General features: G+C 40.4%; 2 protein-coding genes across 4 annotated transcripts in view; both read right to left on the bottom strand.

The window, feature by feature from the left end:
* The window catches only part of HSPA14 (heat shock protein family A (Hsp70) member 14), a 38,072-nt gene extending 20,592 nt beyond the window's left edge, over positions 1-17,480 (bottom strand). The window contains exons 1-10 of one of the 2 annotated variants that reach the window (XM_027593372.2): positions 17,313-17,479; positions 15,924-16,004; positions 15,767-15,849; positions 7,188-7,236; positions 6,948-7,053; positions 5,849-5,939; positions 4,989-5,093; positions 3,767-3,928; positions 2,115-2,270; positions 50-152 (exon numbers count right to left, since the gene is read on the bottom strand). In XM_027593372.2, coding sequence (XP_027449173.1) covers positions 50-152; positions 2,115-2,270; positions 3,767-3,928; positions 4,989-5,093; positions 5,849-5,939; positions 6,948-7,053; positions 7,188-7,236; positions 15,767-15,849; positions 15,924-16,004; positions 17,313-17,369 — 993 coding nt within the window. In that variant the 5' untranslated portion in view covers positions 17,370-17,479. Of the gene's footprint in view, positions 1-49; positions 153-2,114; positions 2,271-3,766; positions 3,929-4,988; positions 5,094-5,848; positions 5,940-6,947; positions 7,054-7,187; positions 7,237-15,766; positions 15,850-15,923; positions 16,005-17,312 lie in introns of both variants that reach the window. The other variant, XM_027593374.2, reaches the window with a different exon arrangement.
* LOC118357336 (zinc finger and SCAN domain containing 29) lies at positions 8,940-15,978 on the bottom strand. 2 transcript variants are annotated; one of them, XM_035729230.1, is made up of 4 exons: positions 15,924-15,978; positions 15,767-15,849; positions 13,001-13,729; positions 8,940-12,297 (listed from the first exon to the last, which is right to left on the bottom strand). In XM_035729230.1, exons 3-4 carry the CDS (start codon positions 13,560-13,562, stop codon positions 11,774-11,776), a joined length of 1,086 nt encoding a protein of 361 aa, XP_035585123.1. In that variant the 5' UTR covers positions 13,563-13,729; positions 15,767-15,849; positions 15,924-15,978; the 3' UTR covers positions 8,940-11,773. The 2 variants fall into 2 exon arrangements, with proteins under 2 accessions (XP_035585123.1, XP_035585124.1); XM_035729231.1 differs by lacking the exon at positions 13,001-13,729 and having other exon boundaries at positions 15,924-15,969.
* Positions 17,481-17,526: the final 46 nt, after the last annotated feature.

A 17,526-nucleotide genomic window follows, 5' to 3' on the forward strand; every position in this document is an offset into this window, starting at 1 on the left:
AAGTCTGATACTACTCCTAAAATAAATAAGAAAAATATAAAAGTATTACCTTATTGATATCATCTGCTGTAAATCCACTTTGTTCTAAGAGTTCTCTGATTGCTTCTATACATTTATTAAAAAGTGGAGAACAGAGAAGTTCAAATCTTGCTCTGTATAACACACACACACACACACACACACACACACACACAGAAGAAAAGACATAGAGAAAAGGCTCAGTACAATTAAGACAATTTTTCTTGTGAAGAGTAATGCCAAAACCTAATGTGACAGTTCTCTTAAAAATAGGTTTATGATCAGAACAAGACATTTAACACCCAACAGTGTAACACCATGGGGGGGGAGGGGACATCTAAGTTATTCATCTATAAATATATGAAGACATTCAACATCAAATTCAGAAGATTCTTACCCATGGCTTACTTGTAAGCTTTCAAAAAACCTAAAAATAAATACACAGTGTATGGCATTCCCAACAAAGCCACAGATTCAGATCAAACCATCATTTGGAAGCTTTTGCTATTTTTATATGTTAGAAGTTTAAAAAATTATTTCTTATTTTTTCTTTATAATCTGAGTCTATGCTGTACATAAGTTTAGTTCTCTTGCTCTGAGAAGCTTGAATGCTAGCATATAATTTTAAGAAAGATCTATGTTTATGAAAAATGTACTCCCTAATTTCATACTAAACTTAAATGCAGATGCCTGATTTTTAAATTTATTTGTGCTATCCATATATACCTAACAGTTGAAATCTTTGTAAAAAAGTCAAAATTTCTTTAATGAAAATTTACAAATTCTATTTCATTCCTAATAACTAAGCAATAATATGCAAGCATATACTGGTACTTGGACAAACTCAGCACTAAGTTAGGAATTCTAGAAACAGAAAAAATACCCAACACTCTGCCCACAACCTTTCAATCTTTTGGATTATAGTTTGAAATCTCTCTTAGAAGAGCTAGTGCAGTGCTAATAGAATTTTCTGTGAGCCACCAGACTACTGAGCACTTGAACTGTGGCTAGTGCTACTGAGGAATTGAGTTTTTTATGTTATTTATTTCTAATCAATTATAATTTAATAGCCACAGGTGGCTAGTGGCTATTGAACTGGGCATGCAGAGCTTGAGTCTTAGGAAAGCCCAGGGAAACAAGGAAGCTAAACTACAAAGACCAAATGAAGAGTGAATTTAACCAAATATAGTGAATAGAATCCTAAAAATAATACTGTAATTCTGGAAATTTTTACTATGTTTCCAAGTCACCTGTTGGTTGTTGGGAGGTTTAAATAGTGAACCACTGGTAGCTATTATTACCATAAATAATATGCAAGGCAAAATGAGAGGGCAATGTCCTCCCTTTGGATTCTTTGGGTACACGTATGATCACCTGTAACCAACGTTTTGGATTATGTAAAAGATAAGGGAATTTAAAACAATTTTATGCACATTAAACCTGTGTTTACTAAATAAACACTATCAAAATGTAAAATGTTGACAATGGATGACAGAGGCAACAAAACCAAGACAGATATGAAACTAAGGTAGAATGTGATAGAGTATGAACTCTGGAGTCCCACTTGTGGGGCTGGAACCCCTGTCCATCGCTAAGATTATACGTACTTACCGTGTAGCCCTGGCCAAGAATGACAGTTCTCTGTTTCAGCTTCCTCATGTGTAAAATAAGGAAAACAACACTATTGACCTCACTGGGTTGTTACAGGGGATCTGATGAGTTAATATAGATTACCACTTAGATTACAGCCTACCACACTGTGTTAACTAGTTAGTTAGAGTAAGTACCACTAAAACACTTGGAAGCCCCACATAAACATGACCAACAAGAAGGCTTGCTTTCGAAGATCTAGGACGCCTTTTTCACACATGGCTCTCTGCAGCTGTCAATAACCGGGCAAGCAATCACAACTGATGTCAGCACTCTGGGGGCAGTTACTTAGTCTGACAAGAACTGCACCTCATAATAAAGACAGGAAAGCTCTCCTTGTACTGATGGCTAATAAATCTCAAAAGAACAAGCAAAAAGCCCTAAGTGAGAACCTAAAAATATGAATGTATTTGGACTTTTTTAAGTTTCCTGAATTTCAGTTTTACCTGGACACATTGCAGTCAAAATCCTGACCTTCATAGAGTGAGTCGAGGAAACAGTTGGCGCTTCCCAAGGTTGACAAAGAATGCTTTGCGATGTCAGCACTGCTCATCAACTTCATCATGGCTCGGGGGTTCCCTCTCACATCATGTCTGAAGGATCTAAATCAAGAATATAGTCTTTGGAGCTTAACAATTCCTAGGCCATTTAGAATTTATAAAAACTCAAATCTGGATAATGCCTACTCGGATAATAAATCTCATAAATTAATATTAATGTCAGATTTTAGTAACGAGCTTCAAACCCTCCAAAATTTCTGAAGAAATTCTTTGTGATTACAAGGGTCTCCTCAAGAAAAATGAGTAACAAATATTTTTGATACTTGGCATTGCTAAATTCTGTGACCATAATAACAGACTGTCCTTTAAGAAAATAGAATAGCTGACATCTTTCTGCAGATGCAACAAATGGAGGGTGAAGGAGATCTATGTGAACAGGTCATGTCTCCTCTCTCTCCCTTTATAAAGGTAGCACAATCATGATTTAATGGTATAAAATGATCTGTCCAGCACTAAAAAACAAAACTAAAAGGGCTTCATTTTTGTTTTTTTTTTAAGATTTTATTTATTTATTCGACACAGAGAGACAGAGAGCACAAGCAGGGGGAGTGGGAGAGGGAGAAGCAGACTCCCCGCTGAGCAGGGAGCCTGATGCGGGGCTCAATCCCAGGACCCTGGGACCATGACCTGAACTGAAGGCAGATGCTTAACCGACTGAGCCACCCAGGCGCCCTGAAAAGGGCTTCTTTAAAGAAATCTGACACACACAAAATATGCAAAATCACAATTTCTCTATCTCCAAGACAAGTTAATTGTTAAAATTGCTTGGCTCTGTTTCTAAACATATCTAATAACTGGAATTGGTAGTCAAATTAACAATGTCTTATCCTTGAGTTGAAGCACCTTCATAACAAAAAACAGTACAGGTCTTTACGAAACAAGTGAGAACTTACTTCTTTTTCAAGACTTTTTTTACCCAGTCGGTTTAATCAAACTGATGAAAATACTGTTTTGGCCAAAAAAAAATTTTTTTTAAGAGTGGCAATGTTCAAAATTTAACCTTTATCTATGTGACTCATCATTTTGAATAGAATAATTACACCTAGCAACAAAACTGAAATACTCCTTGTGATAGCAGATTAGTAACTAAACAAACACTCTGAAGACACTAATTCACTAGGATGTGACTATAATGTAATGTAATCTTTATCAGATCAAAACTTTTAAAATTTGTTTAGAAGGTAGTGAGCCCTCAGTGCCTGTACACTCCTTTATCTAGACGTAACAGCAGCTCCTGAGGAATTAAGAATTAGAACTTGAGACCCAAGTTCACACAGTTCAACGTCTAGTGGGCCCTCATGCTAAGTGAAAAATCTGAGCACACTGCACCACGCAACTTAGCCTGTTTCCCTGCAAATGCTCGCAGAGGACATTGTAACTCTAGACATGAAAACGTCCAATGCACTGGAAAATAAAAACAAAAAGCATGTCCTCTTTCGAAGCAGGGCAATTTAAAATAGAAAAAAAAACAAAAAACGAAAAAACAAACCCTGAAGAGAAACTTCGATCGAAACATCATCAAGTCCATCAGTGCTCACCTCTGAAACTCTGAAGCTAGATACTCTGCTAAGGTCTCTGTGAAGTGTGTACCTCCGATGTTATCATCCGTGTTTGTCGAAAGAACACGATATATTCCACTGTTCACTTCCATGACGCTGACAGATAAGGATGTTCCTCCAAGTTTAAACACCAAAATATTGCTTAAAAGAAAAATAACATGAATAAGTTATGAGGGAATCACACTGTTTTAAAGGTAGGTTGGACATTAGAAGCAACTTAGTTTAACCCCTAATCATAATAAGGAATCTGAAAATCTCACATGAGTCAACTTAGGTGTCCATGGTCATCACTTAGTGCTGAATTAAGCCTAGAACCCAGATCCTCTGATTCGAAGTCAAAGTTTGTTTTAACTTAGTTGTACTGGTAAAACTGGATTTTTCTAAGCAGACTTCAAGACACTAACTTTTCTTTTTTAATTCCAGTATAATTAACATACAGTGGGAGACCCTAACCTTTCCAAGTAGAGATTGTGATTATAGCGAATCATAAGAGAATTAAACATAGAAATTTTATGTGCTAATATTAACCAAGTACTACAATAACACATTCTATAAAAATCAAACATATGCAAAACTAGAAGCTAATTTCTGATTTCTACATTTATCTAGTTCACCTAAAACTGATTTCCTACTGATTTAAACATACTAGTTTTTTTTAGCTGTGAGATATGAACAAGGGAAACAACTAGGGGAAATTAACACATCTGTATTAATCTCCTTTAGGTGCCTGTGTCAGCTCTATTAAGACAAGTTTTGACAACTAAATTAGGAGTATGTCTTACTATTTCATTATCAAAAGATGTCTTAAATCCTATGCTGGACTTTCCCCCATCTCCTGCCAAGAAAAATGTATATAAAAGTACTGTTTCTAAACATGTCTAATAACTGGAATTGACAGAAAAATTAACAGCACCCTAGTCTGAGCTAGAATTGGGTCAGGCTTGTAAATTTCAAATCTTCCTCCAATAAGGAAAGGTAACATGAGTGATAAGAGAAGGGCAGAAAAGCTCAATCTTCCCTCTCCTTATGTCCTTTCTCTGCCCTCCCAGGATGTCTTTCTCATCTATTTGAAAATCTCCAGGTGAGTTTCAGCATCTTTTTATTCATAAAGGCCTTATATAACAATTCCTACTGATGAAAGTGCGGTAATCTACAATGTTTTCTGCACCAAAAACCTTAAAGCTGCAAATATGGTTCTTACCTTTTTCCAGTGGGGCAGTCTTGTCCAATTCCATAAGCCAAAAGAGCTGCAGATGGTTCATGGATTAACCTCAAAACATTAAACCCAGCAGCTCTGGCTGCTTCCCTGTGGATGATTTGCTTTCAATGAATTTAATATCACAACATGTTCAAGTATTTTCTTGACAAAGAAAATAACATGTGCATATACTAAGTAAGGAAAAGGAAAGCTCTCAAAAATGCCCGTGCTTATAAACTTTAGAAAGATATTAAAACAAATTTATCATACATTTTGGAACTTTCCGGTTTAACTCAGGGTCACAGTTTTAACATCCTACAAGTGCAAGTAAATAACACAATTACCTGTCCCAGAAGTAACTCGGATACTTGCCAAAGTCCCATATGAAACTCTACCCTCAAGGCAAAGGCATGTGTGCTTGAGAATTACATTTGCATAATGACCCATAAAAACTGAACCCAACTTTCTGTTTAGATGTGAAGATCTAAGGTGAAGAAATTATTGAAAATATTTTCATTGCAAAAAACTGTATATTTTTATATAATTCCCACATAAACCTTGGTTGCATGAAACTAAGGCAAAGCAATCTATCAACATCAACTTAACCTGGTAATTAAAAACATTTCCAATCGAAACAGCTAATAAGGTATATAATTTTATGTTCTCCTGGCATTTCATAAAAGACAGGAACCATTAATGATCATTGCTAGACTTTTTTCCACACTACTTACATATATAAATATATACATCTGTTTACAAATACAACTTTATTGCCCAAGGTATCTTCAAATACAATTTTACCTTTTACTACATTATAATATTATGAAATCTATATTTCCTTTAAGCAAGTAAGATAAACTTACCCAAGAGCATTTTTTTGCTTTTCGCCAAAATCAAATGGAACAGTAATAACTACATCATTTGCATCTGAGCCCAATACAGAATGTGCTGTTTCTGTGTATGAAAAAATAAAAATTCCAATGACAAAAAAAATATTGATATTTTGCAGTTTATTAATTTGTGCCAGTGATCTTCTCACTGTAAAGATTTTCCAGTTTACCTGATTGCCCAACCCACTCATTTTCTTCTCTGGCTCTCTTAAATCATGCAGAACTTTTTGTGATTTAGAAGTTTGTGGACATGGAACTAGGTACTTTCCAAAAAGCCTGGCTCTTAGGCTTCAAAACTTCAACTATCTCCCAAATTAGACTGGTTCCATTAAGAATGAGCTTCTAATACAACAATGTGAAGGTAAGAAGCATGTTAGTTCAGCACATTAAAAGGCTGCCTTTCATCCCACAAATTCATAACATAATTCCAGAGCTGAAGTAAGCCTTATAGATAACCTAACTCCAGAATTTCCCAAACTGTTCCACAGCATGCCACTCAGCTTCGAGCCTTCATCAGAAATGGTGATAAGCCAAAGCTGCTTAATCTGCCTAAATAACTGTTCGAAGAGCACTGCTAATCTTGAGCAGATAGATAAAATATTCACTCTTCACCAAACTTATTTGGCCACTTCAATTTGAGAAGTTGTGAGAATGCTAACCTGGCCCAACTCATTAACGTTCCTTCTAAGGAAACCGAAGTCAGGGAAGGAAGTCAGTTAATCAAGGTCACACAGCCGGGTAGCGGCCCAGTCAAGTCTAGTATTAGGTCTCCTTCATCTGCTTGATCACCTTGCTTCTCTCCAGATCAAGAAACACCTTTTTTTTTAAAAGATTTTATTTATTTATTTGAGAGAGAGAGAGAAAGAGAGAGAGAAACAGCATGGGAGGGGAGAGGGTCAGAGGGAGAAGCAGGCTCCCCCCCTGAGCCAGGAGCCCGATGTGGGACTCGATCCCAGGATTCCGGGATCATGACCTGAGCCGAAGGCAGTCGCTTAACTGACTGAGCCACCCAGGTATCCTCACCTCTAACTTTCTTTTAAGGTCAATTTTTAAAAGATCTTTTGCTCAATACCTTTCATCTTACTAAATATCAGTCTGGCAACATCTTCTGGGTTAACAAACTTTGTTCCTTCTCCAGTATCTACTTCATATCGTAACTTTCCATTTTTTTCAATGACCTATAAAGGAAATTGTAAGTGTGTTAAATGAGGAATAATTTTAATAAAAATACAAAGTTTCAAAATAATATAATAGGTTATGACCTTGGCAATTACTTTGTGTAATGAAGAGGTAGTAATAGAATCATACTCACTAAACATTTACTTTCCGTGATGTATTTCTGAGCCTGTGGATCATCAGAGCTGTCCATGAAGATAAAGATAGTTAAATATTAAAATCAGTATTGTTGATGTGTAATATTTAAAGACTATATTTTTCAATACTACTAAATAAATGTAAAAATGCAATTAAGTTGCTTAATATTAACAAATCATGATATAGAGGATAGAATTAAATGGATACAGTATTTACAATGGTCATAGTGATTCTATTAAAGCATTAATCTTCACATTTGAAAAGTAAACAGCTCTATTTGTTCTGATCTTGCTATTAAGAGATGCCATACATCTGGGGGGTAATTTTTCCTAGTATCAGTGATTTTATGTCATGTACTCTCTCATCTATGATCTTGAAAACCCAATCACTGAGATGAAAAGGGCAAAAAAGGATTCCAAAGTAAGGGCAAACCAGAATACCTAACACCATCTTTGTTTCTTGGCTTCTGAACATGAATCAACACCCAAAGTCAAAAAAACTGAGAAGTACGTATGTTATATATGGAAAGGTGCAATATACTGCAGATCGATGGATCTATAATGTCCTATATCAAAGTAAGTAGTAAATAAATGTGTATGGCAATGAAAAAATTAACAATGGGTGTAATGTTGCTCAAAATACCAATTTGTGCAGACTACAAAATGTTATCTATTATTACCTCATTTAATCTTCCCAACAGCTAAGTGGGGTTAATTTGGCAGGTTATTATTTTAGAGATTAAGGGGTTCATAGAGAATCAATGATTTAGAAGCTAACAAGGGGCAGGGTCAGTACCCAGTCTTCTCTAGCAGGGTAGTGTTTTTTGCATTTTACCAGCTGCCTCCCAGTAAGAAGGTAAATGACTTAAAATACTTCTGCCCCCTTGAGCAGTGATAGGAGTCTTTGATCCTTGGCTTAATTTCATCTAGAAATTAAAGTAAACCCTTCCGGTCAACTCTTCTTCCCAGGGGCAATAGCCATTCCATTCAGAGATCAGTTTTAATAAGAGGAGTTGAAAATTAATAGTGACTATCTGCTGCAGTTACTGAACATCTGAGGACCCTAACCTGTGTAAATAAGAGAAAGACAAATGGGGTTTAAGATGGACTAATGTGGCTCAGAAATCTGTCTAGAACACTTGCAGATTCCTCATACTTCCTTCTCCATTATCTGAAAATTGATAGGCAAACAGGTAAGGAGCTTGCCCAAAGTCACGAGGTTAATTCATGGCAGAATGGACTGGAATCCAGATCTTTAATACAAAGTGCAATATTCTTTTGACCTAAGCCTTCCCCCCTTCCTTCCTGTCTCTAAATCCAATCTTTAGACTATATCCTGGACAACTATTTTAAGAATAAGAAAAAAGATGAAGTCTGCCCATAGTAATTTTTTTGCACCAATATAATTTCAGCATGACACTTACCAGTTGTTTTCTTCAGAACAGAATTTTAGTCAACCAGGACAATTTACCCTGTTATCTACAAACATCTGTGAGCTATCTAAGACCAGATAATTTGCCAGGAAAGCCTATATTAGGGAATTTAAAGAACTTTTAGAAATGGAAAATTATTTCTCAACTGCCCTGCAAAGGGGGCCCTCCTCATCTGAGGACAGGAAGCACACAAAGTTCTTAGGGCCATATACAGGCAGGACCCTGGAGATTAGCTAGTATAGAAAAAGCAAGCAGAGTGTGGAGGTGACGACAAATGGTCATGGATATCGCCAGAAAGCAGTGGACTGACCCACAAGTACATACAAGTAAAAACTTTATTTGTTCACACCAGAATTAAATCACGTAACAGAAACACAAAGGACGGTGGGAAGTTGGCATACACAGCACCTCATTTACATCTTGGTCTTTAGGAGGCAGAGTGTTAATCCCACCACTATATCACCTCTACAAGCAATGCCACTTTCTTTTCCTCGTCCTTCCTTAAATGTCTCTTGCACCGAAAGCAGGCTGTGGGACCTGGCACACGGCAGCACTAATGTGCCCCAGGGTCTTCTTCCCTGTTACTGTCACAACATATCGCCTTCTGTGTCTGAAAGCGTTTCTACATTCATCTGTTCATTTGGCCCTCACAACATTCCTGTGAGGTAGGTAGGAGCGTTATTTATTTCTCCCTCTGTAGGTGAGGAACCTGAGTCACAATGGTAAAATGACCTGCCAAAGGACAGGCAGGTACGAATGGCTGGGCCTAGAGCTTAGGCAGGATTTCTGAGCTTGTTCTCACTTACATGGCCTCCTCTTAACAATATTTCACCCCTTTATCTATTTCATTAGAAACTTTCCCTTTAATTTTATTCTCACATTAAGGTTATTTCGCCCAAAAGATTTCCACAACACTATCTTCCGAGTTTAACGCCACTTTTACTCTTTTAGCACTTCTCTTATCTCAAATAATCCCTGCCCATGTACTTTGCTACCGTTAATAGAATATAGTACAGGTCTAACTCTCCTTCAAGTACTTTCCTGTTTTTCCATAAAGTCTACGTATCCACATTAGTGTTATCCAGTTATAAATGACACAGATCCCTCCATATAAAGGCCTAAAGCAACTGAGAAAATGCACGTATATAGATATATATCCATTTCACTGCCTTAATATATGCTTCTTTAAAGCAAGGAACCTATGTATGGTGTGGTGCTTATTTAAGCTGAGTATATTAATAAATATTAATATCACAGAATGCTTCCTTAAAATACAATTGTTACCACTAATTCAAACATACAGTACGTGGCTGTGACTGAAAACATTGCAATTAAAATTTCACTTTGCCTTTTTTTGTTATGCCACTTATCACAGAATTTTTTTTTAGAACTGGAAGGTATTAGGAAAGTCATCTAGTACAAATCTCTCATTTTAAAGAAATTGAGGCACAAAAAGGGCAAGTCATCTGCCCGACGTAACAAACTGCGGCAGGGTTAGAACCCAGTTCTAACTGGAGTCCAGTGTGTTCTACCACACCAGCTGCTTTCTACATTCATCACCCGCTCATCAGAGCAGCCTGTGCGCCTGCCATCTATTTATGGTTCCAGGTATATGTCCACTGGTGTTCTGACTACTTCTCTACCTATCTGTATTGCCGGCTTTTAGGTAAGCACCCAAGCCTACAAAAGGGGGTAAAACAAAATCTCTTCAAACATGCCTGCACTTGTTTTATTTTTTATTTTTTAGCCTGTAGACTGGAGGAAAGCCTTTTAAATTCCAAGGCTCCTATTTGTATTTCCTGAAAGTACTAAGTAAACCACTTAAAAGCTTTAAGTTAGTTAGTTAAATGATGGCCAGTAATGGCATTCCTTCTAAAGTAAATTGGAAGTATGGCTCAACACCTTCGTACCTCCCAGAGGAAGTGTGTATGTTTTGGGGGAGAAAGGGGTATGTTTGTTGAGGGCTTTGTGCTTAAAAGGAGTTATCTACTGCAGGCCGTCTTTATCCACACCATCCTCAATCGTTCCCAAAGCTGTCCTCTTCCGCCATATGCCATTAACAAGGTGAACGTCTGTCTACAGAGCATGAGAAAAAGTGACTTCGGAAAGTTCCCTAGAAGGAAAGTTTTCTAGGGTTTGCCTTCTGTAACATACGAGACAGAAAAAAAAAGGCTAAAAGAAAAGAATGAAAGTAGCTAAAAGCATTTGGAAAACAGATTCTAAATCGTTTCCACGTGTTGTTCAAATGACACCTGACCTAAAGATACGTAATTATGCATACAAAGGGACCCAAATGATATGGAATGCAAAGAATTTACTTACATTTAACATTTTATAAAACAGCCAATACCTCATTATATTGAAGATTATCAATATGAATCATAACACAACCGTGGCTCCCTGTCTGTTCTGAATTATATCCTTATAGTGATAAGACACTAAGAACTAGTAAAATGGAGGAATTGACGGTTTGACCATTGAGTGCTTACTAGTAGGTATGTCACAGACACAGCAGTGAAAACATAAGAGATAAAAGTACAAATCCATGGATCTATGTTAGTCTAATGAGTTATATAGAGGAATTAAAAAAATGAAGATCTTACAAGAAGCAGTCAGGTTAAACTAGTGAAGATTCAAGCAATGAGGTCATGGTATATACCATAATTCTATATCTTGTCAACTAATGTGCCTCACCCTAGCCTTACCTCGGCCAAGGTCCTTACACGGGTATAGTGTGTAGTGCTTTTAAACTTCTAAACCCTTTCACATCTATTAGCCATTTGATCCTCACAACAACCCTGTGAGGTAGGCAGGTCAGGAGTTATTACCTAGCCCCCATTTTACAGATGAGGAAACTGGTGTAGAGGGAAACTCAACTGCCTCGCTTCAGTGGGTAAGCCACAGCTCATGAGCTCTCTGGACTCGGCTCCATCTGTTTTCTATCAGACCACTCCTCACACATCCCAGAGGTCTTTCCATTAGTGGAGAAGCTTGGGAAAAGCAACTAGCATGGATCTTCTGCCACTCTGCGTATAATGGTTCATCCGCTCTTTTTTCCCGAAGGACCTGTAAAAGGAGCCAGGGTGCCAAAAGGCAGGTGTTGGAACTGGGCTTCTACCAGTTTAGGAAGGAGACTCTTTTGTAATCAATTCCTAACTTTTGGTATTTGAAATTAGCCTCTGAAGCAATTTTTCAAGCCCTAGCTGAAAAGCACCGGTGGCCTCTTCGACTGCTGTTGCCAAGCGTCTGACTGCGATCACAGCATCCCTGCGGAGCTCGTTGGCAGTGTCTTGCTGAGCACTGGCCTCCTCACCAATAGCAATCAGCCTGTCCAATTTTTCTTCCTCACGCTTTGAAAGTTCTCGTGCCAACCTCCTGTTTTCTGCCAACTCAGCTGCAATAGTCCTGGCCACTGACCGCCTTCTTCGCCTTGCCCACCTTGGAGGGGGCTCACTGGTCAAAGGCCTATCCCCACCAGAAACAAAAGGAACTCTGGAGGAGACGACCGGAGGCCGCTGTGTGGAGGCCACCCCAGGAGTGTTTCGGCTGGTACTGGCGCAGGGACTGGGCTCACCGGACACAGCCAGTCTGGTCATGGGGCTGCTCTGACAGGGAGCAACTGCACCTCTGAAAAGGTGGTGGGAACTGCTGTAGCTGGGGGTCCCTTGAGAGCACCCTGAAAAACAAAGCAACAATGTTGCAAAGAGGACATTCCTGCCAAGGGAATGCTTGGAGCCAGCAGCGGAGCTGAGAGACAATCACAAAAGTCTGGTAGTTCCTGGAAAGGCCTTTTTCCACAAGGGGCTGGGAAGATTTCAATTCCTCGATCTGGACACTTCAGCCGACTGTAATCTTACCTCCAAAACCTCCCCGCTGCCTTCCTGAACCCATTTCCATGTGGCCAACCAACCCAATCTCTATTCACACATTCCTAAGTACCCACTAAAAATATGCCAAAATGAGTTTGGTTCTAAAGAGTACTTCTTGGGGTGCCTGGGTGGCTCAGTTGTTAAGCGTCTGCCTTCGGCTCAGGTCATGATCCCAGGGTCGGGCTCCCAGCTCGGCGGGAAGCCTGCTTCTCCCTCTCCCACTCCCCCTGCTTGTGTTCCTGCTCTCTGCTATCTCCCTGTCAAAAAAACAAAACAAAACAAAACAAAACAAAGAGTACGTCTTCCACATTTAAGAAGTTCTAATACCTTATATACCTAGGGTCATTGCTTTTGAAGACCTGGAGCTCTTTATCTTAGCAGCAGGCTCAGAAAACAGAGGGCATGGGGCAGAAACAGAGACAATGTTGAAGAAAACACCATCCAAACACATACTGCTGTTTAGAACCAAGTGACTCTGGCACCCCAGTCCTTCACATGCTTGGGAGTTACCTGCACCCGAGGATTCATCCCAGGAGTCCTCAAGGTCACTGGTTTCTCGCATCTGGTCACTGATTCTCAGTTGACAATCCTCATCTGATTCCTTAACTGTTTTCGAGACAGGCTGATGGTGTGCTGCCTGAGTCCTGTTTGCTCTGAGAATGCTGGCTCCCCCTTCCCCCGGGGTGTCAGAGACCACTAAGTTCTGATCACAGTGCTTGGCCCAAGCAGCATCCTCCATTAAGTTGTCTGGGTCAGTCACTACCTGATTTCGGAGAAGCTGATCCAACGTATCATAAAATGGACAGTGCGGTGGATCACCCATACTCGTGGCATGGGCAACATATGCCTTTAAATATAACGCCTTCAGAACTTTAAACTTGGAGCGGCACTGACGTTCGGTGCGGCGGAAGCCTTCCTGCTGCATTCGCTTAGACACAGCCTGATAGACATCTGCATTATGATGCACAGTCTGGAGGCGCTGGATATACTCCGCCTCGCCTAGTATGGAGAGAAGAGTTCGAGTCTCCTGTCTGGACCACCGGATGCCCGCACTGCTATTGGAACTGGCCATAGTGGACTGGGAAGGAAGGCTAGCTGCAGGAAGCTCCTGGGCAGCAAGGTGCAAGTCTGAAGGTGTGGGGAGGCTCTGTGCGCTCTCAGTATACTTCCAGGAGCCAGCCGATTCTTCCCTCTCAGGGCTAATTGTTGAGAAGCCAGGTCCAAGGACCGCATTTCTGGCTGGAAGGCCACAGGGGAATGAGAGTTACAGGGAGGGTGTAAGGGTAATTGTGGCAGCAAGTTAAGTCATGCTACCTGTGACGAGGACGCCAAGACTAAGAAAGCCCAACTGTGAGAGTTCGCCCAGGATAGGTACTGGACCGAGGGCTCAAAAGGGCCTACTGGCTCAGTAAAAGGGGACTGGCTCCTCCACAAAAGAGAGAGTGCTTCTGAGGCCAAGACCTGGTACAACTGTATCTGTAAAAATCACCACTGTCTTGTAAGTAGACTGAGGGGGGAATATCTGGGCCATGAGACAGCTCACTCTAGACAAGTGCCGGCAGGACCATGGGAACAGCAGGTCTGAAGAGCACTCATCCTTTACCAGCCTTGGCCTCAGCAGCTTGCTGCGGCTACATATTACCATCTGACTGCCACCACTGCTCTCTGTTAAAAGGTAACTTTTGGGGCCAGAAAAGTAAGCTTAAGTTGTTCCTGATAATACAAAGATTTTGTATGATATGGCAGAACACAACCATATCATCACACATATCATGACAGGGCAGCAGATCGTCTGCCCTAAAACAGCAACGTAAAACAGGGCTCCCAGGAGATAGATCTATGGCAGTGTTCTGTATTTTGATTCTATCAATGTCAGTATCCTGGTTGTGATACTGTACTCTCTAGTTTCGCAAGATGTTACCATCCAGAGGTGGTAAATCCAGTAGTATATTGGATCTCTCTGTATTATTTCTTACAACAGTATGTAAATTTACACTGATTCCAAAATAAAAAGTTTAATTGAAAAAACCCTATATTATTGGCTGCTTATAGTGAATATGGTTCAAAGCCCATCTAGAGCTCCCTGCTTTATTAGAGATGTTATAACTTACAAATTTTTGACACCAACTAATTTATTTTCAATATGCTCAATACTCAGTTTGTCAACACATAAATGAATAGGGGAGTATATTTATCATCACAAAAATTTAAATTCTCTCCAAAATACTATCATTTTTGACTTAGTGCACAAATACCCTAAGGAAAAAAAATAAATCAAGTTCAGTTTAACTAAATACAGGTAAGGGATAATAAAAAATATACATATGTATAAAAGAAATAAATATTAGATTTAATCCATAACCCCCAAATCCTAAGATCAACATGGGACATTTACACTTAAATTCTCAACTGAACAAAGCAGAAAGGGAAGAACCTGGGGCTAAAGGTTAGAAGTCCTTAACTATAGTCCTATCTAGCTTGCCCCAACTAACTGAGCAATTCCGTAACTTCTATGTGCCTCAATTCGCTCATCTACAAATGGGAAGGAATAAAACCTGCCCTACCAATCTTTTAGGAATTTGAGGGGATTAAATAATAGATGTGAAAGCACTTTGAAAATTTAAAAACACTGTATCAAGTATTACTACTCCAGTGAAAATGAAAACCTCTAATTATTATGGTAATCTATAATTTGAGGAGACAGAAGTCTGGAGAAGGAAGCCTCTTTAATCTTTTAATTAAAGTTACAACAGATGATTAACCTGATTCTTACTTAAGATGTTAATTAAGCTGTTTCTCTAATGATTAAATTTGTAAGCCAAATGGAAAAGTTAGTTCCCAGAAAGTGTCACAAAAGGACCTGAGGAAGAAAATCAATAGCTTCTATATAAATTATGACCAACTGCAGCAGGTTTTGCAAAATTCAACTACAGTGCAGAAAAATCTTCAAGTTCCCTCTGTCATATAAAAAGGTGAAAAGTCCAAATTACCACTTCCAAATGAAACATTATCAAACTATATGAATGTTGGCATTTATCAATAAAAACAGACCTCTGAGCAAAAAACAAATTATCTGAGTGAATCCCATCCTTGAGAAGATACAACACTAATCATCAAAAGAAAGAGCCTACTGGGATAATCTCTGAGATGATTCAACCATAAAAAGCAACAACAACAAAAAAACCAAACTGATCTTTCTAGCTTCATTTCACATTATGCTTAGAATGTATGAACACACTTTATTTCCATATGTAGAAGTATTATTTTATTCCATACCTTCTGCCAAGGATCTGCTTTACTTTCATTACTGTATTTGAAATATTTCTTATTCTACTTTGTTTTGCTGCCAATCCAACAACCTGAAAAAAGAGCAGCATATTACAATGCATGTAATTTTGCTTATTTCAAAATATAAAAATGAGGGGAATAGTACCTCTTCATTTTCTATGTAAGCAACAACAGCTGGAGTAACTCTGTCACCTGCATCATTTGCAACCACATCAGCCCGGCCATCCTGGAAAAAAAATACACAACTATATTAGGTCTCTTAAGGAAAAAAAAAAAAAGGAAAAAATATATATACACACACAAACATATAGTCTCATCAGACATATGTGGGCCAGTGTTAGCTTGCCATACCTCTAAGAAAACCACTGTATCAGTATTCTGAACTTGCAGATTTAATTGCCATTATTTGGCAATTAATTGCCTAGATTTTATTTAAGGTCAACAATCCACAAACTGGATTTTTTTCAATCTGCTCTGCATAGTCAATAATTGGATCAAACATAAAAACCTTCCTGTATACAACAATAAGATTTATTACACCACCCTTTCCAGTTTTCTTTCTTCCCTGACAAATACATCTTTCTTTCTTCCTCTTTCTACGTATGATGAGGTAGCATTAAATCCCTTTGGTTTTTCCTTCCAAATCACCTGACATTTAAATGCAAGACTAGTATCAGGGGAGTTCATTATTATCGTTCCTTCTGCCCCCCTCCTGATGAGAAGCAGACTACAATTCCTTGTTAAGCTCTTGCATTCAAGAAAGGTCAAGTCAGTAAGAGCGTGCACCACCAACTCGCTTCACGCGCTTCGCGGGATTAACAACTCCAGTCCCAGATCTCGACCACCCGGTCCTCTCCTGGCAAACATTCAGAAACCTCCGGCTCGGGATGTTCAGGCCCACATCCCCGCCTCCAGCGGCCCTGCCGTTCCCGGGGACCGCCCCCTCCGGGCGTCCAGCGCCCACGAGGTCCTTGAGACCCCTCCGGGCCTCCTGTAGCTCTGACGTCCCCGAGACCTCCCAGACCTCCTGCTGCCCTGACATCCCCCGGACCGCCCCTCTTCGGGCGTCCAGCGCCCACGAGGTCCTCGACACCTCTCCGGGCCTCCTGCGGCCCTGATGTCCCCGAGGCCCTCCAGGCCTCCCGCTGCCCTGACGTCCCCGGGCCCGCCCGACTCCGAGCCTCCAGTGCCCACGACATCCCCGAGATCCCTCTGGGCCTCCACAGGCCCTGACGTCCCCAGGACTGCCCCCCTCCAGGTCCCCTGCGGCCTGGACGTTCCCGGACCCCGCCGGCCCGCGTCGTCACGACCCTCCGCCCGAGCACAGCAGGCTTTCCGGAGGAGCTCCGGAGGACCAGGCCGGGTCCGCCCGGCCCTTCGCCTCCACACTTCCCCGCAATAATGCCTTTCCGCACGACATTCCTAGGCCGGCGACAAGCGTGTTCACAATCCCATAGGAGACCAAAGGACTTGGCCCCGCACCCGGAGAACTGGGGGGTCATCAGCGCGGAGCCCAGCTCCCCCAGTCTCTAACCTTATAGACGGCCACACAGGCTGATGTGCAGCCAAGGTGAACTCCGATGGCCGCCATGAGGCGGCAGAGAAGGCGGCAGCAGGAACGAGTGGTCCCCCTGTGGCAAGAGCTTCGGGCCTCGGAACAGCCCCATCAGGCACCGCGGAAACTTCACGTTCCCGCCCGCCCACTGCGTCCGGTCCATCCGCCGCGGCCTTCCGCGTCGCCACCAATC

Source organism: Zalophus californianus, chromosome 9, assembly GCF_009762305.2.
Source record: "Zalophus californianus isolate mZalCal1 chromosome 9, mZalCal1.pri.v2, whole genome shotgun sequence".
Taxonomy (NCBI): Eukaryota; Metazoa; Chordata; class Mammalia; order Carnivora; family Otariidae; genus Zalophus; species Zalophus californianus.

What these genes read in the sequence shown, in the direction of transcription:
- LOC118357336 (XM_035729230.1), bottom strand. Translation starts at nt 13,562, where the DNA reads ATGGCCAGTTCCAATAGCAGTGCGGGCATCCGGTGGTCCAGACAGGAG. An exon ending in GGATGAATCCTCGGGTGCAG is followed by an intron (nt 12,298 to 13,000) that starts GTAACTCCCAAG and finishes TTTGTTTTTCAG; the next exon opens with GGTGCTCTCAAGGGACCCCC.